We start from the raw sequence: 25,628 nt of genomic DNA, 5'->3' as shown, positions 1-25,628 counted from the left end.
AGTTGACTGTTCTGTCTCGGGGTTTTTGTACTCATATTTCTATCCAGAGGGCCAACATACTGTTTAGTATCTTCCATCTTTATGGGTTGGTTCTGCTGCCTGACACTGCTGGATCAACTGCCCATTTGCACATTCGCGACAGTAACTCTACCTTAATAAACTGCCCGAAATGCATTGGCAGAGATGTTCAGAGTTATTCTGTGTTGCAGATGAGTTAATTGCATTAAAATTTTTAATCAGATTAATCATGATGATGGATTAAATCCACGTTAATGCGTTAATTTTGACAGCTCTAGTTAAACCAGAATGAAACTTCAATAAGATAACAAATAAGAAATGTCATCATCACAGTAAGGATGGTGAAGTGCTTGCTGGACAGTTTTAGAGGCAACGTTGGATTAAAAACACAGTTTGGGTTTAGAAGAAGAACAATCCCCAATGTAAGAATGGGCTTGGTGGGGACTGTGTCTTTTATTTTGACACATTAGATAGAGGAAAGATTCATCACAGCAAGCTGCAGTCATCTATGTATTTTTCACTGAAGATGTGTCTGTTTACTCAGTGTACTTGATTAAAGAAGAGGTAGAGACAGGTTAGAGAACATCATTAACTCTCACACTGTGACCGATCTCCTCAGTTTACATGCTGCTGAAATTTGTAATTCATTAGCTTTTTTGTTTTAGCATGCAACATCTTTTGCTTTGTTGATTTTCAGTAAGACTGGCAATGTTTTGACATTTAGGAGAGTCCTTTCCTTTAGTGTTAACAATCAAGGAAATCACCCGGTGGTGCTTTAAACTGGTAAATAGTTTTAATCAAACTTAATTACAGCTGCTGTGTTTAAGGAAAGTTATGAACTTATAACTAGCAAATTAAATGGAAGATAATAGCTAAAAGTAATTCCTGTACTCAGGACACTTTTATTAGAATATGGTAGGCATTTTCTTTATTTCATATGAACCCTTTCTGTGTAATAAAGATTGTCAATTGCTTTTTCTTGTCTGATAGTTAAGTTTGGCATTCATAATGGGCTCTATTCCAGAGTATGAAATATCGGAGTTGTGCAGATATATTGGTCGGTCTAAAGCCATGACTGGCAAATTTAATCCTGGGTGCTAATGTAGTTATTAGTTGCAGCTCAACTCTGTTCCAGCATTTTAGCACATCACAGACCAGAACATAAACTTTCAGGTGGTGTTTAGAAAGCAATTGATCATGTCACTTTACAAAACCAGGTTTTACGTCTTGTACATTCTTTTCCAAACCTAGTGGCATATTCATTGGTGAGGTGAACAGAATGATTTCATGTTTGTGTCTCCACACCCTTCTAGCCCTTGTTTATGGTTGATGTGGTAAAACAGTAGATATTTCAAAATAATTCTGCGTCTTAGTGTCTTTTCAGGGGACTGGAGCACAGTGTCTTTGGCTGCAAGGTGTTTATTCATATCAAAACACAAAGTCACCCTTGATCCAGGGTGTTTTATTAAAGAGAAATTCGCATATCTTTTTCATGAGCCAGTAGCAAAGTTGCCCCATATCTGTAGGGAATGGGATCATGAATATTGTGTTAACCCAGAAAAGTTAAAATCCATGCATGCTTTCTTGTTCCCCTGATCCCTCAGCTTTTGTTGTTGCATTGGCCCATTGTACCCGAGAAGAGATCAAGGGGACCCCTGTCGGTTGTGGATTATTTCTTTGTAGAAGCGCCACTGTAGGGGATATAGGATTAAAAGAGCACATAGTGGTTGGGGATTCTACAGGAAGTTAGTTTGCAGCTCACAATGAACATGAATTGTTAGCGTGGAGCATTTTCTATTGAAAAGCCTTTTTGGTGTAATGTTTTTGTTTTCGAACATATCAGAGGTCTAGACCCACATTAATTCACTTTCAGTCAGCTTTAGGAATATGTTTTATTTGAATTGTCATACCATATGAGGATAATTAAGGTTGAAATGGCCTGTGGCCACTTGATAAATTTTCATTTTGTTTACATGTTTTCTCAGCTGTTGGAGAGGTTTTGAGGGCACTGCAGCTAAATGAATATGTTAGAATCATTGTCTTCTGTCTCTCCATTTCTGTTGAGGGTGTTTGAAACCTGGCTGCTGCTGTGTTTCTAATTTTGTGTGAAAGAGGAGCACTTTACTGGTGATTTCTGTGGGTTAGTGTGCATTTTTATAAGCTACCATCTCCGGTTTCTGCAGGGAGCCATGGACCTCGAGGCTGGGCAGCCTTATACCCTGAATGTGCTGCGAACAACCAATCACCTGTGGACATTACAGATGAACAGGCTGTGGTTTCTGAGGAGTACCAGGAGCTGGTGCTTGAGAAGTTCAACGCCGAGTCCTCCAACCAGACCACCATGAAAAACACTGGAAAGACAGGTCAGCATTAAAGATCAGTTGTATTTTATCCATAAAACATGGTTAAAAACCTTTTCATTGTGAATCATTCAATATCAATCCAATTAATTTTTTTGCTTTAAACTTAAGTTTATTCTTCTAAATAATAGAATTATTAATTATGCTCTACAATAATATTATACTATAATATATATAATACTTTTTGCATTTTATATGAAAAGATCAGTTTGTCTTCCTTGTATGAAAGATCAAATATGCATGTGTACTATGTGTCTGTTTATAAAGCTGTGGCTGGGAATCTACCTTTGTATATCACATCAGTGTTTCAGTGGTCCTCAGGAATTTGCCAAACTTCATTCACTGACTGGAGTTTACTACAACTGTCACGTGTTTGTACCTAATTTGAAAAACTGCCTTTAGAGTTTTATGCCCCGACTAAATGGAACTCTTCACAGAGCAGCATAAAACTGAACTGGTGCCATGTAGTGAATGTAATTCTATAGTTACAAATCAGTCATCTGTCTGCATGTAGTTCAGATGAATGATGAATGATGAGTTTTTATCTTCAAACTGTTTTTTACCCCTCAGCCAGCTATGGCTGAAGGGGTATTGTAATCATTTTGTCATCTGTCTGTCTGTCTGTCCGTCAGTCTGTCTGCCCATTCAACGACGTAATCACATTATCTGAAGAATGCATTGAGATATCTGCACCAAATTTATTCTGTGGATGCATCTTGGCATGGAGCAGACGCCTATTCAAAATAGGTGACCTATAGGGCAGTAACTTAACTAAAAGTGCTCAGCCTTTTGTGTGATATACCTATTTTAATTAATTTTTACTCTGTATCTTTGACTTGTGTTTTATGTCATTGTCACCCTCAATGATTTTGAAATTAAACATATTATAAATATAAAGCAAGTGTTAAATGATCTAGAAAGGATGATTTTACTGAGAATAATATTGATTAGTTTCAGAATTCTTCTCACCATTATATGGTTTAGGTGTAGTACTCAAGCTATTCTGGACACCACCTAAGCCAAATTAATGTAAAATCAATGTGGAGAATGACAGAACAGGCTAAATACTGAACTTTGTCTCACATCTAATAATTATAGTTGGTTCCCAGTGATTTTGATCTTTAGCAATTTTCATTTTTTTTTTTTTATTTTTATTTTTTTTATTTTCTGCCCTAGCTTTTCCAAATGGGTGTACTTAATATGGCACTAATAGTAGTCCAAAATAATGTGATGTTGAATATTATTATTTGAAAAATGTGGCATCTTCCTGAAGGAGAAACCCTCCATACACGGCTGTGCAGCATAACAACACATCTTATGTTGCAACAGAAAATCTGTCTCATCTGTTCGTTATGTGTCTTATCGTTAAAACCATTGTAAATTGTTGTCGCAAATCTAACTCTTTACACAATTTGTATTGTTATTTAGACAATGCCTTGTGTTCTTCCAGATGGATACTGGCAGGAAATTTGCAAGAGGGAAAAACAAACAAAATATGGAAGAGAATGGACATCACAGTGATTCTGAACTGAAACTGTTTCTGTGGATGGTCCAAATAGAAGATGGGAAGGAAAAAATCACAAGTCAACAAACTTAGAGAAGATGAAGGGACACTGAAATCACAGTCAGTACATTTAGTAAAACATAAGAATTAATAGTTAATAAAATTTTACACCCCTCAGAAATTATGGCACTTAAGCCCCTCACACATGTTGGGGAAAACCTTAAGTGTGTGATTACATTTCTGAAGGAGAGGTACCATGTGACTCTGTTGTGTAAAAATATATTCAATACAATACTTAATGATCTGTGCTACAAAGTGACAATGCAGCCTTAAATGAAATCGACACGACAGAAGGTTTTATGTCACTCACTTTCATAAAGTATAGTGTCAAGAAACTGGTGAACTTTCTTAAAATTAGAATTTACTATATGTAGATACATCATACCTACAAAAGTGAAAACTCCGCTCTAGAACTTTAAGCGTAGCAGAAAATCTTGCTGAGTATTTTCTGAGTATTTTTAGTAAATCCATCATAAACTGTTAGTTTGCTCTCTTTGGCTCAATGTTTCTTACCATGCAGTTTTATACAGGCTGCATTCTTTGTTTGGAGACGCAGTTTAAAGTGTAGTCAATTGCTCAATTAACTGGTACTTGAAGTCTTGCTTCAGTTATTTTTCTTTTTTTTTTTTTTTTTTTTTTTTCCAGTCAGCAAGTCTGAGGACCATTGGTGTGAAAACCCTGACCTTAATTGATCTTCCCCGCTTTTGGCAATGTTTCCATCAGAGAGTTGTGTCATCTTTTGCATTTGATCATAATGAGAGTTGTTAGGCTCCATGACAACCAAGGCCACTGAGACAGCCGAGCAATGCTTCAGGCTGCTTATTTACAAAGATGGAAATAACACGGCTTGCCTGTAATTTGGGCACATACAGTACAGAGGGAATTTTAGATTTCTGTGAAAGCAGTGTGAAAATTTAGAAAGTGGAACAATATTAGCAACAAGCTGTTATAGAAACACTATTCAGAAAAGGTCAGCTTAGAATTTGGTTAATGCCTCGTGATGATGCCAAATATGTTGTTGGGATGTACACTGATTATTTTTTTTTCTGTCAGACTAAATCCTACCCTATTGTAGTCATTGTCTTATGCCACAGCACCCTCAGAAACCAAGCAATGTTCTGTTTATGTATGTATGTGGACACTTGATTCATCCGTAGTGTCAGATAGTTATTAATTTTCTGCAGCACAGAATAAAGTACAGATGGCAATTTTATGAATATTTATCCATATAGCATAGCCTCATATCTTAGCCACATCTTTTCTCACAACACATAAATTGTCAAGAGACCAGCAGTACTTATTTCTGGATCCGTCATTTGTTTTCATGGACTGCTGTATGTATGTTGGGGGAGTACTCTCTAAAGTACAAGCTTTAGTGTGAGGAAGCCACAATATGACACACACGCCTGGTAAATTTCCCCAGTGTACCTAAACATAATTCTTACTAGTGTAACTGAAATCTGGTTATTCTGATCAACGAAACACTACGCACAGAGGTTTGAATATCTTCCACACTATTTAAAAGTCAACGTCGTAATTAAGAACTGAGTGAATAGATCTCAAAAGTTCACTGAGATTGATTTCACAGCGTTCCCATGTGGCTTGACCTGCTTTGAGATGGAGTTGATTGGCCGCCATTCAAGAAGCGTTCCTCAACAAAACATTTCTCAGTAAAATTTCAAACAACTCTTCAACCAAATTCATGAGGAATCGGAAGACCCCAGAGACATCTGCATTGATCAAGGATTTACATTCACACACACTGCTCTTCTTTCACAGGCTGTGATTCAAGGTCTTTTTGGCTTAGCTTCTAATTCCTGCTCTGCTGTTGGAGGGTTCAAACACACCCAGGGCCGCATTTCTAATGAAACTCCCAAGGCCAACGACCATCCCCTTTGCTTGACTTTCCTCATGTTGCACACAGGATTACACTACTTCAACAATACCAGCAGCTAGGATTAATCGGCATCTCTGTAAATGTTTGTGCATCAGGCAAGTATGTAGGTTGCACAATTACGCTCATGTGACGAGTAGTCCTTTCCCGTGCAGGCTGATTATCACTTTGAACTGACGCTTTGTGTCTTGGAAATCTCCTGTATCTTAAGACTTTTTCCTTTCATGCTGTGGGCCATCAGCTTAAGCAGCACTGGCACGTTAATACTGCTGGCAGAGTCTTTCTAGCCTCACGACAGGGGCTCAGCTCATCCCTCATCACACGAGGCTCTTTAAGGTTCTCTTCTGTGCAGATCGCCCTGTCTCTTTTCCCTGGATCTCTACACGTTTTCTTCATGCTTCCTCCTGTTACTGCTCCTCATGATCTGTTGAAGCTACCTTGATTTCACCCATTGTTCACCACATCATCTGTGTAAACTGCCTGTGAGTGCTTGTACACATACTCATCTTCTTGGTTTGCTTTGTTATATGATTAAAAGTGGGCCGTCCTTATCCGGCGAGGCTGACTAAATCCCGCTGTAAAAAGGGGGATCAGTCGACCAAGCGCCGGTCTAATCTGGTTAATGATGTCAAAGGTAGTCATGGTAAGGGCTATAGATGCACTAAGATGTAGCCTCAGCCGGGGCACCTGAAGAATCCTAATCTGCCATGTTCTGATGGAAAAAACAGAAGTAACAGAATGTCTTCAGCCTTATATGACTGGTGAAATTTACACGCAGAAAGGCAGAACATTTCTACTTGAATCCAAATTACTGTTGCCACATGAAAACCTTATAACATGAGCAATTTCTGTTTAGCTTTAGAAGCAGGATTACAAGGTTCACAATGAATTATGAAAAATCAAATGAACCTTGATTTGATTTTTAAAAATAGAAGAAACTCCCCTGTGAAGCCAATGCAAACTTTCAGCACATATTGACCAAAAGGCACTAACAAGACAAGATTTTTTTCTTTTCTTTTAAAGTATACTTTGTTTTGCAGACATGCTCACAGTTATTGAAGAAACCTTCAGCACTTTCAGAATTCGCAATGATGTTGCTTGAGATTATTATTCAGAAGCATTAGTATTACTGCCTTGCAAAAACCTAATGGGGAGAAAAAGCAAGTGAATGCCATTGTGTTTTCTTAGAAAACCATGTTGAAGTTAAAAAGTCGGGCGGCTTTGTCTGAAACTGTTCACTAAATCCTCCTACAGTCAGTTATTGGGGCATCAAGAATACATGAAGAGGCTGTATCATGAAGGAAATGATATCCTACAGTCAGTTTCATCAATACAAAAATACTGTATTAAAGAAATTAAGACCGATATTGCAATTGAGGATGACATTCATTTTTGTTGGAATAAATTTGAAAGCTACTAAATAATAATACAGAGATAGAAAATTAAAAATTAAAGGTAAATAGAATATAGCTATGATTTTGAGGCAATGCATTGACACCAGGCTTCTTTTGAATCTGTTCTTTGGTTTGTAATCTCATTTCTTTATACTGTTGCATCTAATATTCCATCATTCCTTCTCTTTTTTTTTTTTTTTTTTTATCTCTCTTTGTCTGTAGTTGCTGTTTTCCTGAAAGATGACTACTTTGTAAGAGGTGCTGGACTGCCCGGGCGTTTTAAAGCTGAAAAGATGGAGTTTCATTGGGGCCAGAGTGATGGATCAGCTGGCTCTGAACACAGCGTAAATGGCAGGAGGTTTCCTGTAGAGGTAAAGCATCCTGTCGCTACAACACACAATGACAAATGTGCGATATGGAGCCTGGAGGGTCACTGCTGAATGTAGGAGTTAACAGTGATTGTTAGAGAGAGAAACTGAAAGTCTTTGCGAAATGAAGTCTTGTTAAACAAATTGATTTTTAATCATTTGAAATAATATAGCATTTAATTAAGGCTATAAATAGAAAACCTGGATGTGCTTTTGACAAGAGCTTTAAAGCAGGAGTTATCACTTCAAACGATTTTTGCACAAGGTCACAGCAGATTTCTTATTGCCATTAGTAGCACAAGGCAAAGCACAGCCTAAAGAAACAAAGGCAAAACCAAGTGCATGAAATAAGGAAAAGCAGGAGAAAAATTAATGGACATCACCAATTCCTTTAACACAGATACAAAGGGTATTAAGTCTTAAACCTTTTGGTATTATTTGTTCTGTGTTTGTGGATTAAAGCGGTAATCCCACTCTTTTTATGTGGTGCATAGTGCCTTTCAAATTTTTATCATTAACACTGCCTCTCTATTTTACTATCTCAAATGAATTTGTGAATGTCGTGAGTTTGGGGGAGGGTTAGGGTTTTTTTTTTGTTTTTTTTTGTTTTTTTTGTTACCCTTTTCTTTGTCGAATAATACATACAGCAAATAGTGCATGAAAACAGGAAATGGCTGCTACCATAGCTCTCTGTTCTATCTCTAAACATGCGACTGTGTTTGTTTCTGGGCCTTGTTCTTTGGAGCCCTTTCTGCAGGCATGCCTTTTGATGCTGAATGGCTGAGTAATTAGATTTATTTTTGCCACATCATTTTGTGTTCAGTGTAGTGTTAAAGGGCACTGGATTATATACAGCCATTATAAAGCTGCTGTGCATATGGCTTCTTTGATGGGGCGCTTCTAAATAAAACGGTGGAATTTACTTTAATGACCAATTTGTGCAGCTGTTTAACAAAAAAAAAAAATCCAAGCAAAAAAAAAAAAAAAGATGCCCTCCAGATAGATCATTTGGTGAATGTAAAATCTACACTTGTAGTCGAGTATTGTTTTGTGTTGTAAACCCATCTTTTTGCTTTAACCTCGTTGTTAAAGAACATATTTTTATATTTAAAACCTGCAGTGATGCTCATCTATGTAAATCAAAACAGATTTAAAGCACCTGCAAAGTTGTTTGTTCAGTATTTACCTGTTTGTTGACTTGGGACGCTGCTGCTAAATGCCTCGCAGCAGTAATGAATGAAACTTCGCCATTTGGATGCAAAGAATGTCTGGTATATTTTTCATAATCTCAAGGATGGGTAGCTGTCTTCCCCTACCATTTATCCTGTTAACATGCATGTCAAGCACATCCAGATAGGAATGGGTTGACATATGACAACGATTGAGGTTTCATATGAGACACCACGGAGCAACGTTGAAGGAAATTACCATATTAGAGAAAACCGGGACAACAGAATACAGTCTTGACACAGTCACACTGAAAATGTACAGTTACCCTCGACCTTTCCTGCAGGAAACAAAATAGCAAATATTCTGCTCACACATCAGCGACATTAAATAGATTGTGTGGTTTTTCCTCTATACGGGGCCATGTTTCACTACCAGCACATAAACACAACAGAGTAGGAAGTCTTTTTTCAAAATTATTTTCTATATCAATAAATCAGGTTACATGTATCCACCATGATATATTATTTCACACTGTGCACCAGGAGGTAAAAGAGTGAAATAAAATGATGGATAGCTGAAGGGGGATATAGTTATGTAGGATCTACTTTAGCCTTTGGCTGTTTAACTGTTCCATCCTGTGATATGTGACATTTTCATTTTTCATATTCATATCTTGACAGAACTTGATGCATTTGAGATTACATTACATCTGACACCGCATCCATAGCAAAGCGATACGTGTTTATAAATGTTTGCGTTTCATGTGCTTAGCAATATCTTCTAGCAGAGGTTGTCTTTTGTTTTGTTTTGTGTATGTTTTGTTCTTCAAGGTTTGAGCAGCATGACCTTGGAGGTTTAGCTCCAGGGCTTATTTGTCTCTGCTAAACAGAGACTGTTTTCCAATCTGCCGTCTAATTATCTCTCCTCTCTAAATGAGTCACATTCAGCCCTGAGTCGCATATAACACATTCCATGAAGCATTTACTCATACACTGAATAAAAAAAAAAAAAAACGCTCTAAAGGGTTTATCCCACCTGCCCAGATTGAAAACACACACAAATATAGTTCACATAGGAGGAGTGGAATGACAAATTCAGTGAACTGCATTATGAAACTGCACTGCCTTTGTCACATGGTCATGTAAAAGAAAAAAAAAAAAACAGTGGTCTCTCAGCCTGTGGCTCTAGAGCTTGACATTAATCTAACCACGGTCTTTTTCCCCACTTCACTCTCATGAAATCGATAGATGGACCACCTGTTCGCTCAAACAGTGCAATGAAAAATGAAACAGCAGGTTTTTTTTTCTCCCCCAGGCTACCATGGGGAGATCTTTTCTAATAATATATTAGAGTGTCACCAAGGTTAGATTAATTATACATGGATTACAAATCACGCCTTGGAAGGGTCCACATGCATGCACAGAACTGTGGATGTATGAATAAAGGGTAGCAGGGTTTATACCACAGTAAGTTGCAGAAATGGGAAGAAATGCTTCAGTAGCCTTTAAAGCAGACATACAGTTCATTTAGCTTACTCAATGTATATAGTAAGTCGAAAAAAGTTTTTGGAGACCTCATGCATTTGTGATTTATTGCATTAAAAATCACTCTTTTAAGCCATTAAAACTCACCTGTGTGTTTTGCCATTCTCTCTCTTTTTCTTGTTAACAGTAAACAAAAAAAATCATTTGTCTGATACAGCCACAGCTTTTGATATTTCATGATAATTATTGAGATTGTATAAAATTTAAAGATGTCTAAAAACTTTTTTCTCACTACTGTAAGTACATAAAATGATGAAAAGTTTTTTGGTGATTTTTATTTTACAGAACAGTCCAAAACTGAGTCAGATGTGTCCATTTTCTTTGCATCATAATCAGAAATCTTGAGTTCTGGTCTAAAACATGTTTTCTGAGGACATCGTGACCCTGGTGTTTGACCTTTGGCAGCACACGCTTTTCAGTTCATCCTTGAGCTGGAGTAAATGTTTCTGCCAAATTTTAATTCATTTTGTCAAACTGGTCCTTAGTCTGAGGAACAGAATACACTTCTGTTTCTAAAAACTAAAAACTGTTTTCTGCCAGGAGGGTCAATGGCAAAAAAAACAAACAAAAAACAAGTGAGAATATTTTTGAAGGTAGCTGTTTGGCATCATGGTTTTTATTTTGACTTCAACAACAGTTCTAATGATTGCTTTAAACCTGTGATCAGTAAATTTATCTTGTGTGTGTAGGCTTGTTTAGCACCAACAGACCACATCAATATTGAGAAAAAGGAAACTCTTATCGGGAATTTATGCAGTAGCAAACAGTAGGCTGTATAATGTTTTAATAATAAGACATCCACCATTAATCACCCCCTTCTCTTATCAGAGATCTGTAATATGAAGAATTGAGTTTCATACAGCTATGTTCACTCAGCAACACCTCCTGTAGATTTAGGGACACTTTATTGAGTGCTCATGGTAAAGGATGAGGTGGATAGTTATGTTAGACTCGAGGACAGATCTTGTAAAAGAGGAGAAAATAAATAAATGTCTGCCAGTGGAACTTACAATTTTTCCTTTCTAAAAAAACATCTTTGTAGTTTTCTTGTTTTTCCTATTTTGTTGTCTAGGGAAATCATGCCAAACATGACTGTGCTTAAATGGAACTTTGGGATGCAGAACAGCTTTCACTTCTTGTTTTCGCACTCACTTTGTGTCTGAACACAACAAAAAAAAAATAGAGAGAAATGAGCTGAATTTAGACAAAGGAATGGCTTGGGAGATGTGGACAGCATGGGCTGTCTGGTCTATGGAGAAATTTCGAGGTAAATTACAAAGCCCAAATAATGTTGTGTTGTTTTTCAGTTTCCACCTGTTCTCCTCTTCCTTCTCACAAGCTGTCATCGGTTATTGCTGCTTATCGTTTTCACATTTGTCTTCACACCATTCGTACTTCTGCAGTATTATAAATTTGACAAACCAAGCCATGCATAAACACGTCTTGTAAAACAGCTTAAAGACTGGTCAGGTACCATACTTGTAGCAATGACTGCACATGATGTTGACTCAAACAAGGGGTTTTATGTCACGTTTGCAAAACATAGTTAGCACAGAGAAATGAAGTGTGCAATCAAGTGAGATCGCTTTTGGCAACATTTATTTTTACTGGCTGCTATGAAACTGTTTGATAATTGAATATCACGTTTTTCAAAGTGTGCTGTTGAAATGAGCGGGTCACATGAGCCAATCTCAGTGAGTAAATGAAGCCTAAGGGGGCCAGCTTAATTGGGTAATGTAGTTAATAACATCTGAAGGGTGATGAATGGCCAGTGCTCTTTCTTGCTGAGTTCTCAGACAACAAATTAGTTCCATTAAAGGCTGCAGTTAAAGGAACTCTGAAAGAAACTGATTAACCTAAATTATCTGAATTGAGTCATTTGTACCTGGTTTAGGCCTGCGGTATGCATTAATGGATTTATCCTTATTTATATGCTTGTTTACTTTGACTTTTTGCATCTGTTGTCAGCAGGGCCAATAGTGACTGAAGGTTTCTGGTAATTTTCCCTTGAAAAGGGAGAAAAAAAGCAAGCATACTCTTTAATTAAATCAGCATCCAGGACCTTTTTATTGCCAATTAACTCTCTTCAATGACATGAAAGGGTTTTCTTAATTTAGAGAGGTTGGAAACTGCGAGATGATAGGCGCTCCAACTGATATTTTTAGAATCATTTGCTGATTTTCATCAACACTGCTATTATACGCCTGCTTTGAAAAGACAGGAATACATTTTTTTATAGAAATCATAGGTATGACAGGACTAATATATTTGGCGTATGATGACTCTTTACATTATAAACACACATTTGTTGCTTTGTTGGGAAATCAGAAAGTGTGTTGTGGGTGGATAATGATAACTGGGAGCAATGATTAGAAGAATACCATTCTGTTAGATCTCACCACAGGAGAAAATAACATTCTTATACTCTTCTCTGCTTGTGACTGTCTCTGTATGGACAGTAGCCCTGAGGAACTGGATGCCGTAATTCTCCGGCATCCTCAAGGAATGGCAGAACACAAAAAGGAATGACACAGATTATGGGAGATTTATGGGAGTGGTAAATACACCCTCTTTTATGCCCCTCCAAACAGCTTTTCATCAGCTCCTTAGCAGTGTGTCCAAGTGATTGATGACAGGACTGTTCGTTCTCCTTGTCCACTCTTCAAGCTGTTTATGCTCTGTTTCCCCATCCTAGATGCAGATCTACCTTTACAATTCAGATGACTTTGACAGCCTCAGTGCTGCCATCAAGGAAAGACGCATCATCGCTGCCATGACCATCTTCTTTGAGGTAAGCTATCACCTGAACATGAAGGTCTAGACTATTATAATCTAAAAGAACAGGGACTACATTAGCGACAGTTTCAAAATACCCAATGTACATGCTTACATCCCTTTATAGTCTATCCTTCTCCCAGGAGTTACACAGCTGGGGACGATGCTCCATTGTAATGGTAATACATTCTGTTATTGCTGGAGTAAGAAAATATCCATTTTCATAGGCTTATAAATGACCGTATGTACATAAATGGTGTTTACCAACAGATGCTAGAAATGGTTATTCTGAGATGAGAGCAATCAATCCAGTTCAGTTTAATCACAAAGCAAAATATATATAGTAATTTCGGATAAAGGAGACTAGGGAATATGTCCAAGGTGCTATGTAGACTATATTTACAATCTGTATTGGATGAAAAAAATGCAGATATTTTTACAGTGGTGTTTCTAGCCTACAAGTTATTGAAAACTAATAAAAGACCCAAATCAAATATGAAATTTCCATGTCTTTCGAAATTGTTAATTGGTCCCCAGACATTTTCTTCCATCAGGCTAAACAGTGGATGGATATATAAATTGATAAAAAATAAGTTTTAAATAAAGGTGCCTTTCAAAACACTCAAAGACACCATACCGACAATCACAGATCAGTAGAACAATAACATAAACAGAGTATACACAAACAAGAGAATGGAGAAAAAATATAATACATAAGATAAAAGGTAGAAAGATGAGAGATAACACAACAGAACAGCACAAGTAAAGTAAATTTAGAAGTCCCTAGCCGTTCAGGGTATTAAGCTTTTATATATTAGTAATAGTAATGACTGCTGCCTTAAGCTCCTTTTGAAAACAGACACAGATGTGACATTTTTATAGTATTATCAGTCTCTTTCCACACCTGTAGACATCTATTATAATGAGTGAATAAAACTAAACTGCATACAAAAGGTTACAAAAAAAAGCACTTGAAAATGAATACCGAGAGTATAACAGCATGAAAAGCACCGCAAATTGACAGTGTTTAAGTAATAATGGTTTCATATTTTATATTTCTTACTTAAGAGTAGATGGGAATAACCTTTTGAGGTTTGTACATAATACATTTTTATTGGAATTGATCTTTGGCACCTACTGAATGTTGTGATAGGAAAGTTTCTCTTCTCTTACTGATCATTTCTCCAGTCCTGTGGCATTCTGCAGATGGCCCACTGAAATACTGCAAATTGTACTTTAAAGGTCCGTGCACATAAACTCCTAATGCACAAGAATGGTCCTAATTTCTGTTAACTGTAAAATTACCTCAGAGATTTATGAAGCGTGAAACAGCATCCAGCCAACAACTTAAGGATCCCGCTTTGCGTTCACACTCCTAATTTTCCCTTAGAAGTATCTGCGAGATTGATGGCGGGTGATCAATACGAGCTAACATTCAGCTTAATAGTATATAGGCAAGGGTCAGCTCTCAGGCAGAGGCAGGCTGGAATGGGGACACAGGTGTTTGTAATGTAGGTCTACTCTTAGACAGTGATGAACCATGTGTGTACGAGGACCTAAATGCCTCCGCTGGGTCCTGACAGCCCTATTGCTTACTGCAATTAGCACCAACATACACAATCCGCTGAATAGCAGTTTACATTGTGAGGTTTTTAAGCGGGCACACACACATTGGCTCAGATTTACCATTTCTAATCAATGAAGAGAGTTCTTCTTGTGCTCCCCAAAGGCCTATTAATGGCCTCTAAGGTGCGCATATTATCCACATTCAGCATTCAGTTCCACACAATTATTCTCCTATGACTGACCTGAATTAATGTTGAGCAAGGGAAGATTGGTCCCCATGTCCCAGCACTGTTTTGTCCAGTCTTGTCTATTAAGTAGGACATTGGGAATATTGTAGAATATGGGACCCGATGCTATTGCCAGTCCTCAGTCATTGCATGAATTAAAGGAAGGAGTAAGCGATAAGGAGGGATCCGTCGCTGGTGTTGTCCTCCAGAGACAGTGTAGCTGCCGGCCAAATGTTGTTATATTGAATTGTGGAGGTCATTCTGGATAGCATGCAAAGCTTATAAAAAAGATCTGATGTCTCCAATTCCTCATAAAGACTAAACCATCAAAAGCACAATAAAGATAAACAGATTGCAAGCAGACCATTGTTAAAATAAATAGTTTATAGTGTTGTGTTGTGTTGTACATGGCCATTTTATTTATTTAAAAAGCTGTATCTATATACCTTAGGGTTATTTGGTGTACCATTTGGAACTCTGGACAGAGTGACCCGTGCAATGACGTTACAAATTAAAAGTAGAAGGGCGCTAGGGGCCTTGGCGGACCTCGCGTCCAGTCATGTAATTCAATCAAACGCCTTATCTCGCAATAAAAACTTCCTGCCTCCGCCCCTTTTTTATGGATCTGCTCTTAAATGTAATGGTTTCGTCCTTGGCCCGTGCCCCACCCCGCTACCAAGTTTCATGAAATCAGTGTAATAGCTGATGCGTAATCCTACCCACAGACAAACCAACAAACGAAGCAGCAAAAGTGGGCGATTGCATTACCTGAATCTCAGAGACAATTAGATATGATATAGATTTTTTTATGATTTTCTCAGGCCCTTCAGTCTCACTTTTATGATGTAATACCACCCATTTCAACAGCATTGTAAATTGAATCAGATCCTGGATAAAACGGCACAATCTCACCAGAATCCAACGTTAAAACATCCAAAGGCATATTTTACTGCAGTGCCGCTAGATTAACTTGAATTGAAGGGATGTTGCTCCTCTTCAGGCTCTGTAATTGTTTTTGTAATGTTTACATTGACCCACTTCAGTTATTATGTCAGATTATCATACTAGTCTTGTAATCCTTTTGTAATCCTTTCTCTCTGGACCTTTTCTGCAGCTGGGGCAAAAAGACAATCCTGCTGTGGACCCTATCATCCAGGGATTGAAAGGAGTAGTGCATCATGGTAAGGAACAAGAATCCATCTTTTCACAAACTTGTCCAAAATGCGTAATTTTTCACTGACTATAGTTTTTATTGAACTGTCTTATTTTAAATGAAACGGTACAGTTGGAGGTGAGCCTAAGCACAAATTGTACACGGCATTGCAGGCATTGCGTTACCCCATAACAAAGCTGATGTTTCGTATTCAAATGTCTAAACACTGGGCTTAATTTTTTTAAATCCCAAATTAGAATCTAAATACAAGCTATGAGCAGAGTTTAACTTCAAAAGGAGACAAAATCTGCTAGATACCGCCTCTCTTTTGCATGTGTGGACCTCTAAGGAGCTTCACTCAGAGACAGAACTATTAATTACATCTGAGCCTCAATTAGACAACACTCGGGTTTATTCTGCCTCTGATGTGTACATGCAAGTGCAATGATGAATATCCAGCTCCTGTAAAGGTTGATAGTCATTTTTAAATCAAATCCTTTTTACATTTATACCCAGTGTCTTGCGCTGTATTCCATGCCACATACTTCATGGTAAATTGCCTTGCATTACTGCTGTTGTGCTGGTTTCACTGCCAGCATGACCATAAGCAGATGTTTTTACATGACTGTGTAATCCTTTACTGCAGCTGGGGACATACAGCTTTGTTTACATGGACACGTATGACTTGTTTTACAACCTGCTGCCGGCGGTCTTTATGTGGGTATAATCATACGCACAAGGACATGCAAATGGAGGCAGATATATTGGGGCTTGGACTTAAGTGCTTCATATAGAGTAGGCTATATGCTGGTTTCACAAAACCAAGGTTTTCTTACTCAGTGTGTTCTCTGGAGGTGGGTGAAATCTGATGTTGTGCAATGTGCAGTGGTTATGTGTTGACTATGATGAATCTTTGAAAAAAAAGAAACAGCTAGTGCAACTTGGTGAATGAGCTGAAGACAAACAACACTCAGAACGAAAGGGCACTGGAGACCATTAAAAACTCAAGTGAATATGTAATTTCTACCCTTAAAGTTTCATTTAATCCAAGCAATTTCAATGTGAATGTGAGTTATTTTATGATTGGCTTGTTATCAGCAGGGAGGACATTTCACCTGCGATTTTAATTTCAGAGGTATTTAAACCCCTCTGGTCTTTTGTCATCTTACTCTAATAAATATATCAGTTATACTGAAGTCCTTTTTGAATCTCCAACAGTCTGTAACTGAACTTTTTCAATATTTTATTTGTGCTGTGCAGCTACACAGATGTTCGTGCTAGCACCACAGTATCTCTCATCTCCCCTCTGAAAGAGAAAGAGCTCTGTGTGGGTGTGGTGGTTTTTGGACTCTTCCTGCTGGCTGCTAAATGCTTCTCGCCTCCTCCCTTGTTAGGGTGGTTGGTTTTCCACTAGCTCGTTATCCCACAGTCATCCATCCATCAGCATCTCAGCGGCCCATGAGCGATAGGGCACGTACACTGTCTGAAGACGGAGAGAAGAAAGGCTGTGAATACTGAATTTGACTCTGAGTACAGATGAGGCATCGGGGCCAGGCTCCCAGTGTCTCAGTAGTCCTATCAAATGCAAACCACACCCTAAACCTCTGTATTTTTTAGATAAGGTCATGAACTGTGAGAGATTGGATTTGACGTAAACTCCGCTTTTGTGGGGGTTTTCATGTCCTAAATCGAGAAAAGAACAAACCCACTTGCACTGCCCACACAGTGTATTTGCAGGAGATGAAGGAATCCTCCCCTCACATCACAGGCTGATCCCTGCTTGTTGTTTGGTTTACACGGTCTTGCCTGATTCTGATCACAGAGGCCTGAACCGATCCGGTAATCATTTGGATCTGTCTTAATCCTGGCAGCCTGTGCCGCAGTTGTTGCATGAAGCAGAGCAGGATACCACCCAACAAGAGATCAGCTGTCAGAGCTGGCCATTTTATTTAACTCTTCTCCCTTTGCTCCTCTTTCCAGCCCATCTGGGAACAGAAATCTGGCCACAGTGATAACAATTGGTTAGGCTTTTAAATGCTGCCACCACCATTCCACTGGTGGAGGTTTCAGGAAAGCGGTAAAATGCCAATGGGAGAGTTAAATTAAATGACCTTGTAAATGGTGATGGAAATGTAACTCGTGGTATACTATGCAGGATTTTTAGAGTATAATTAAAGAGATGAAAGAGATAGCATTAAAGAGGTAAAAGATAATATATTCATGCATCTGTGCTGAAAATGTGGAGTTTTCTTTCCTGCGCACTGACACGTTTTAATCCACTGCTCTTCTTTTGTCATATCCAGAGAAGGAGACCAACCTCAAGTCATTCATCCTGAGGGATCTGCTGCCGTCATCTGTGGACAGTTATTACAGATACACTGGCTCTCTGACCACACCACCCTGCAGCAAGGTAGTGGAGTGGATCATCTTCTCCAGGCCTGTATATGTGTCTCAGTCACAGGTACGTTTACTCCACATATTCACGCTCACACACATACAGCTATATTCTCCACACACAGTCAGATCCCATTTTCACACAGTTAGTGGATCACTTGCTGTCCCACAGTGGGGATGTGCAAGCAATTTTTCCCCTCATCTACCTCTCCTCTTTCCTCCGTTTTCCCTCATTCCTCCCCAGCTCCCCTGCATATGACACCACAAGTGCCTATATAGTGGATGATTAAGCAGGAAGGGGGAGCCAGCAGCTTCCTGGCACTTGAATGATATGCATATATCATGCTGTCGGTCTGAGACAATGCCTGTGAGGTCTTAAATAAAAAATGGCTGCACCGAATGGTTATCAAAGTTGTTCAAGTGCAAAAACGTTCATTAATTTAAATGTTCATTAATTTAAATTATTGCAGTAAATTTAACATATGTTCAATGAAAATCATAGCATTTAACTCTCAACTGTGTTCTGTATAATTGCTTACCTCAGGCTTGGCTCCCTGTATTGTGATTTTTGGAGATAATATATGCCAAATCATGCCCCGCGCTTTTTGCTGATCCCATACACAGTCCTTGGCTGCATCTTTTTATACATACGGTTCTTAAGTTACCCAGCTGCATATCCTCTAGAGCGTTCTGTACTGTAGAAATTTGCAGGGTTCAGTGGAATATCTATCAACTTGCAAGAGGACAAGTCTTTTGTTTTGAAATGACTTGTGCTGCAGGAATATTGACCATAGCTACTGTGTTTGTGACGCTCACAGATAGTCTTTTATGAACCTGTAATTCATTTCTCCAAGCACGCATAGGACACATTGATTCCACAGTATCAGTAATGTGTAGTCATTACTGCACACAGCAGGAGATCATTCATGGCAATCAATGGCCACAAATTTGCCCCATTGAGAAGTTACAACCCGGTAGGTAGCCAGGATGATGAAGTCTGTGCCTGCTGGTGCCTGTGGTGTGAATATTTCTTGCAAATATGGTGCTCCGGTTGTGAACAGTCAGCTCCTAGCAAGTGGCTATAAATGCAGTCCTGGATGATATATTGCATTTGAACACACACATACGCACACACTGACAGAATCATTCAAATTTTCAATAGCCGCTCTTTGTTTCTCTCCATCTAGCTTGAGGCCTTTTACAACATCCTTACAACTGAGCAACAGGACCACGTCAAGTCTGTGGAATATCTGAGGAACAACTTCCGACCCCTGCAGGACCTTGACAACAGGAAAGTCTTTAAGTCAGCTGTAAAAGACGCATGGCAGAAAGACTTGACAGAGATCTTGGGAAGCCCTCATGGCACAGAGGCTTCAAGAGGTGAGCTGCTTTTTCCAACATTCGAAAGCATGCCTTTATAGCTGAGTGTTACAGTCTAGTTCAACTATCTTAACCATCAGGAATGGTTATGAAGAGGCCCAAATCTTCTGCCATGGTGTATTTAATACCATACCATTTTATCATCTCTGAATAGTCTACTCTTAGTATTATTTTATTTCTACTTGTATTACTTTTAAATTGCATGCCGTTGGATGGTTTTATTGGTCTGTTCATTGCACTAGTTATTGTTTTATGAGGTTTTATTCTTAGTTTTAAAAGTTTTAAGTCGCTTGTCTTGAGTTTAATGTTCAGTTTTTGGCTTTGATATTATTATTATCATTACTATTATTGTTGTTGTTATTTTGTTTTTATCAGAGATGCAATAGTGAAATTTTGGGCTGCCATTTAAAATTACAATTTGCCCAATACTGATAAGATTATTTTCTTTTTTATGGCACCAAAAAGGGAAATAAGATACAACAAAAACAAATGAAAATTAAAGCTGCAAGCAGCATTGGGCGGAACTTGTGCTCGGCCCGGTTCCGCCTCGTGTCACCGTTGACACCTCAGCTCCATTCACACCTCTCTGTCCTGGCTCCAGCCCTCACCCTTTCGGGGGACTTTATAATACTCATGATTAATCTTGTTCATTAAGCTTTTATTTTGTAAACCCATTATAGCTGCTAAGCATTTCCAAACCACTGTTAGAAAATGTGCAGAAAAAAAGTCCTCTCCTCCCAGGAGTCGAACCCGAGTCTACCATGTGGCAGTCTGATGCACTAACCACTTACTACACAAACTACTGCTACACAGCTGCTGTGTGTTTGAGTTTGTGACATGGCTCCTTAGGGAGTAGACATTTGTGTCTGTGTTAAATTCAGTGAGAAACCACCTCTCACACAAACTGTGATTAATCCATCACCATACATCGTATCTGAAAATGTTTTGCATGTGAGAGTTGTGGTGAGTCTTGTGAATGTATCGATATATAAAATGTGGGAAAAAAGTCTGAAGTGAATAATCAGTTTCAGACTTCGCAACTTTCAGAGCTTATATATATATATATATATATATATATATATAGAAAAAACTAAGGCAGTTATAACAAAGTTGTGAATAAGTTTTTTGACAAAGGTTTGCAGACAAATGGCCTTGGAAAAGATAATTATTGATGTTTTATTTTGAAAGGCAGATTGCAAACTTCCTGTTGGAGTTGGCTCATGGGTGTCAGTGTATGGTTTGTAGGGCTTGATGAGACAAAAATTTCACCGTTTGTTTCATGTCTCTACAACATTCCCACTGGCTGCTAGGGCTGTTTTCGTGTATGTAAGTGGCGCTACAGAGCACATTTTGGCACCTAAGGGGTTAATATTTATACTGCATCAAATTTTTTGCCAGACGTGTGCCAAATTTGATGAATTTTTCAGCATGTTCAGGGTGTCAAATTCCAGTTTAAATTGGCAATGGTATAAAAAACAAATGAAATACAACAGGGGCCTTGCCTTTCAGGCCCTGCGAACTTGGTCCCTAACAAAGAAACTATTATTATAAAACAAAACACTGACCTGTTCTAAAGTCATCAAGGCTCTCATCAGATTATCTTTGAATGAGCACAAATTTGCACACTCTCACATATAGAGTTATTGCAAAACTTTTAATAAATCACAGCAGATAAGTATCAGCTACTGCTACTGGTGAAATGTCATATCACATTGCGCTCCCACCTAGAGTGAAATGTGCTATAAAAAGTTTTTATTCTTGCTTGTATCAGATTTGCCTTGGTATTTACACTGCAGTCCACCTCTGACTGGTTAAACCCACAGAGCTCCTGTAATTACAATTATTACTCACAATGGCATTAATTCTCCGGGCTGAAAGTAGTTAGTTTGTTGAAAATAAGAGCACGGTCATTAAGTGTACATTAATGTAGCATAATGTATGCTGAACTGTTTATTTCTTTGAGAAAGCACGCATTAGGCAAAGACGGGGGAGTATTGCATTAGTACATCCAAAACCTTCCCAAAATCTTTATGCTGTCACGCAAACAAACAACATGATTATTTTTCTGTCTGCTGGTTTGCAATCTTCAAAATGTTCTAATTTGGTTCCCCATTAGCGCCCATCCTCAGGTGACCCAACAGCCACAAATCATGTCCAATACTGTCTCCATATTAAATATTTTGTCCACATCTACCATTATATTTCTGCAAATTTGTCCAGGTTTTTCAGCAGCATTTGTTCCTGATCAAAAATTCATAGATGCCACGCTAAAAATGAATAATGAGAGTTCTGATAGCATTTCGGGAGCAAATTAAGGTACCTCATCTAGTTTGTCATCATGGATATCCATTCATGAGCCCCAGCATAAATCAGGAGGTCAGACAACATTGCAGAAGCTAATTTCTTTTCTCTCATCGTTACAACATATTTTTTATATCAAAGCCGGTATTAATACCAAACACAGACCTCATGGAGGACTTGATTAGAGTATGTTTGTTCATCTTTCTCTTTATATGTGCATCTAACAGTGCGTTCTTCAGCAGAATAGTACATGAACTATGGAGACTAATGAGAGAGGCTGCTGCTCCTTAAAGTGGTGTTGTTGGTGTCTGGCGGGGAGAATTGATTGGGATTGCTTGTGATGAAGTTGGAGCACTCTAACGGGCCCGATCAGTAATCATCATTAATATGTGGCACAGCTAAAATAGACCCATACAAATTAAGTTGTGAAATTGCTTTTGTGGCATTATGTCAGTGGGCAGAATGAATGTGGACCAGTATCTGTACTTTTTTTTTTTTCTTCTTCCCAACACTTCCACTTCCCTTTTCTCCTGTTCTTTTTTTCCTCTTTACATCTCTTATATTTCTATTTCTCTGTGTTAAAATGTTAAAAAAAAAGTGGGAGGTGTTAGCATTGTCAGTCTTCTCCTCAAGGGTGACATCTGTCAAGGTTGTGTGAGGGAGATATTTATCTCTGCACGGTAAATCATGGCTTGGCTTGTAAATATTTTGAGAACCAGGGACGCACCATGGCCGGGTGTTCAATCAATGTTGTTTTCATAGCCATGAATGTTATTGTGTGGCCAATAATAGTTTTGATGCAATGGAAGGTTGCACATTATTAAAAAGTGTATATTGTATATCTGTATGTGTAACATCACTTACTGCTCTCTGAACCTCTATATATACAACCCTCCATGATCACCAGTTTTTGTCACCGCCACAAATGTTGTCTTTTTTTTTTTTTTCTTTTTTCACATTTTATTTTTATATACAAATTTTACAGTATGCAGGACAAACAAATGAAAAAAAAAAAAAAAAATAGATCACAACAGTTGGAGCATCGTGGTTCAACCTTTACACAAATAAAATACAGAAATTTTGTCTTAATTCGTTTAGCTCTATATTTCTTAATTAAATTGTTTGTAGCTGGACATTTTATGTGATAACAATATTTTGGTAAAAGATTATTTTTGATTTCCAAATCATTAATTGTCTAATATTATAATGTTTAAAGTCGGTGCTGAAGCCATATTTAGTCCTTAGATGACATACCTAGCATAGAGTACATTCACATTCCCTTATTTGCCCTTATTCCCCTATTCCCTGATCCTCTCCACATGACCTGGAAATCGTTCTGGTCCATCATCAAAGAGAGCATCCCAAAGTTCCTATTTGAGCTCTGGGGAGTGAGAATTGAGGATACATGAGACTATCCTTCAGTCTTTTATCAAACCAACCCAGCCTTTTATTAAAAATATGTTACTGATCAGATGCTACAGTCAATGAGACTGATCTAAAACCACATCACAGCATGAATGAAGTTTAGATGTGGACAAAACAAACAGAATAGAACTAGATCTGTTTTGATTAAAGATCTAGACAAAAATAGTGCATCTATGGGTGTGAATGGGGGGGGGGGGGGGGGCTGCAAAAAAAAACCCATTTCTCTGTGGTAAACAAAATATACGCTTTGTCTAATAAAATTATTTCTTGCCTGCCAAAGAAGATAAAACACTCTAATTATAGAAGTATTAAATATTGAATTCAGAAAAGGAATATCTACATTAAACAGTTCATGTGTGCTCAGTACATTTACACACTCTGTGACCGATCCGTACATAATATTAATGTAGAATGCAGTTATTAATACATATGCAGATATTTGTCAAACTGTTAAAACATATTGTCACAGTCTGTACAGACGGACTTAAAAAAAAAACCCTCACTGCTGTGCCGACACTGATAAATGAGTGTCCTTACTAATTAACTGGACAGAGTTTATGTGTGCAAATCCAAACTCCATAAAACCATAAAGGGTCTCTACAGAGCATTTTAAAGCCCACTGATAGCTGATCAGCTCTGAAGGCATCACGAGAAACAGACGTTGCTTCAGATTTTGGCTCGGAGGAAAGGATGTCTCATTTCTTTAAAAACAAATTTTCTCAGTTCCTCTTTCTTCATGTCTCCTGTGGGAGGGACTAAGACAACAGTAAAAGATGCAAGTGAAGGAAATGGGCAATTAAGGGAATGGGGATCTACCCATAGCAAGGAGGAAGTCATGCAAATCGTGAGATAACTGTGAACAGTTTTCAAAATTCAGCCATATTGCTTTCTTTACATTTTTAATTGAATTCTTTTGTCATCATACCAATGTCAACATACAGCTACTTAAGACATATTGTACAGCCTAGAGATGAGAGAAGCAGTGAAACTGCCATTTGTTGACAACAGTCAATTCATCCCCTTCATGGTAGAACCTGCCAGGAGAAAGATTCATGCTTTGCTCTAAGTGGTATTGCACACTGAGGTGAAACTGCTCTGAGGCTAGCACTTATTTTAGAGGAAATAACTGTATGTATTCAAAGAAACATAGGATTTCACCTGTGGCATCACTGCTGGTAGTTATTTTGCTGCTGATTCAGTGTTTGATACACAGTTCACCATTTGATTGGGAGTATATCACAGTTCAAGCATCAGATGAGCTGCCAACCTGCCAGTTTATCTAAACATCTCAATATCACACCTCCCTCAGATCAGTAAGTGAATACAGTACACAGATGTGACGACAGTAGATTGTTGTCATAACATAATTACAGGTTACATGTGTACTTGGAGCTCGATAAAGCTGTCGAGTATATATTGTGTACTGTCCCAGATGTGTATTTTAGTGATACTGAAGGAAAGGATGATGACTGCCATATCGGTAATCACACATGATATCTTCAGCTTTTACTCATTGACATTAGAACATTCAAAGTGTTATTATGTATTTCACACCTTTCACACCTCATCAACACCCAAAGATTTCCTTGCCGTTGTTTTTTTTTTTTTCCGTCATGTCCCTCTGACTGATTCCCTCACCCTGTCTCCTTTTCACATATCGTGGTGCATAATTTGCACCATAGCTTCACTGTGTAAATGGAGAAAACTGTGGTGACAATTTCAATTTGGCACAAACCCTGAGTGCATGTAATCGGCTGACACTGATTCCTGATTGCTGTTGCCCTGATGTACTGAGAAGCATGTCCAGATTGTCCCTCAGTCACAGTGACAGAGCCTTGTGTAAATATCCATGCTTCAGCCTACACTGCCACCTTGAGGCTGACGTCCATGTTTATTTCCACTCCTCCTGCATCCTTCATAATGTAATAGACAGGAAGTTGCAGTGTTATCCGTATCCCATGTCAAATACTCAAACTAGCCACTGGGACTTTTTCCTGAATTCTGTTGAGTGTTGAAAAATGAAAAATGTCACAGTTGTGGAGACTGGCGGTCTCAACAGATACCTGAGATTCTACCTGACCACAGCCAAGCCTCC

General features: G+C 38.3%; 1 protein-coding gene across 1 annotated transcript in view; it reads left to right on the top strand.

The window, feature by feature from the left end:
* The window catches only part of ca16b (carbonic anhydrase XVI b), an 83,098-nt gene that overhangs the window by 26,139 nt on the left and 31,331 nt on the right, over positions 1 to 25,628 (top strand). The window contains exons 2-7 of the mRNA XM_030134397.1: positions 2,202 to 2,381; positions 7,453 to 7,601; positions 13,008 to 13,103; positions 15,995 to 16,061; positions 18,337 to 18,494; positions 19,615 to 19,807. Coding sequence (XP_029990257.1) covers positions 2,202 to 2,381; positions 7,453 to 7,601; positions 13,008 to 13,103; positions 15,995 to 16,061; positions 18,337 to 18,494; positions 19,615 to 19,807 — 843 coding nt within the window. The remainder of the gene's footprint in view (positions 1 to 2,201; positions 2,382 to 7,452; positions 7,602 to 13,007; positions 13,104 to 15,994; positions 16,062 to 18,336; positions 18,495 to 19,614; positions 19,808 to 25,628) is intronic.

The sequence above is a fragment of the Sphaeramia orbicularis genome, chromosome 5, assembly GCF_902148855.1.
Source record: "Sphaeramia orbicularis chromosome 5, fSphaOr1.1, whole genome shotgun sequence".
Classification (NCBI taxonomy): domain Eukaryota; kingdom Metazoa; phylum Chordata; class Actinopteri; order Kurtiformes; family Apogonidae; genus Sphaeramia; species Sphaeramia orbicularis.
The sequence above is the reverse complement of the archived record's forward strand: the minus strand, read 5'-3'. Positions and strand labels throughout refer to the sequence as shown.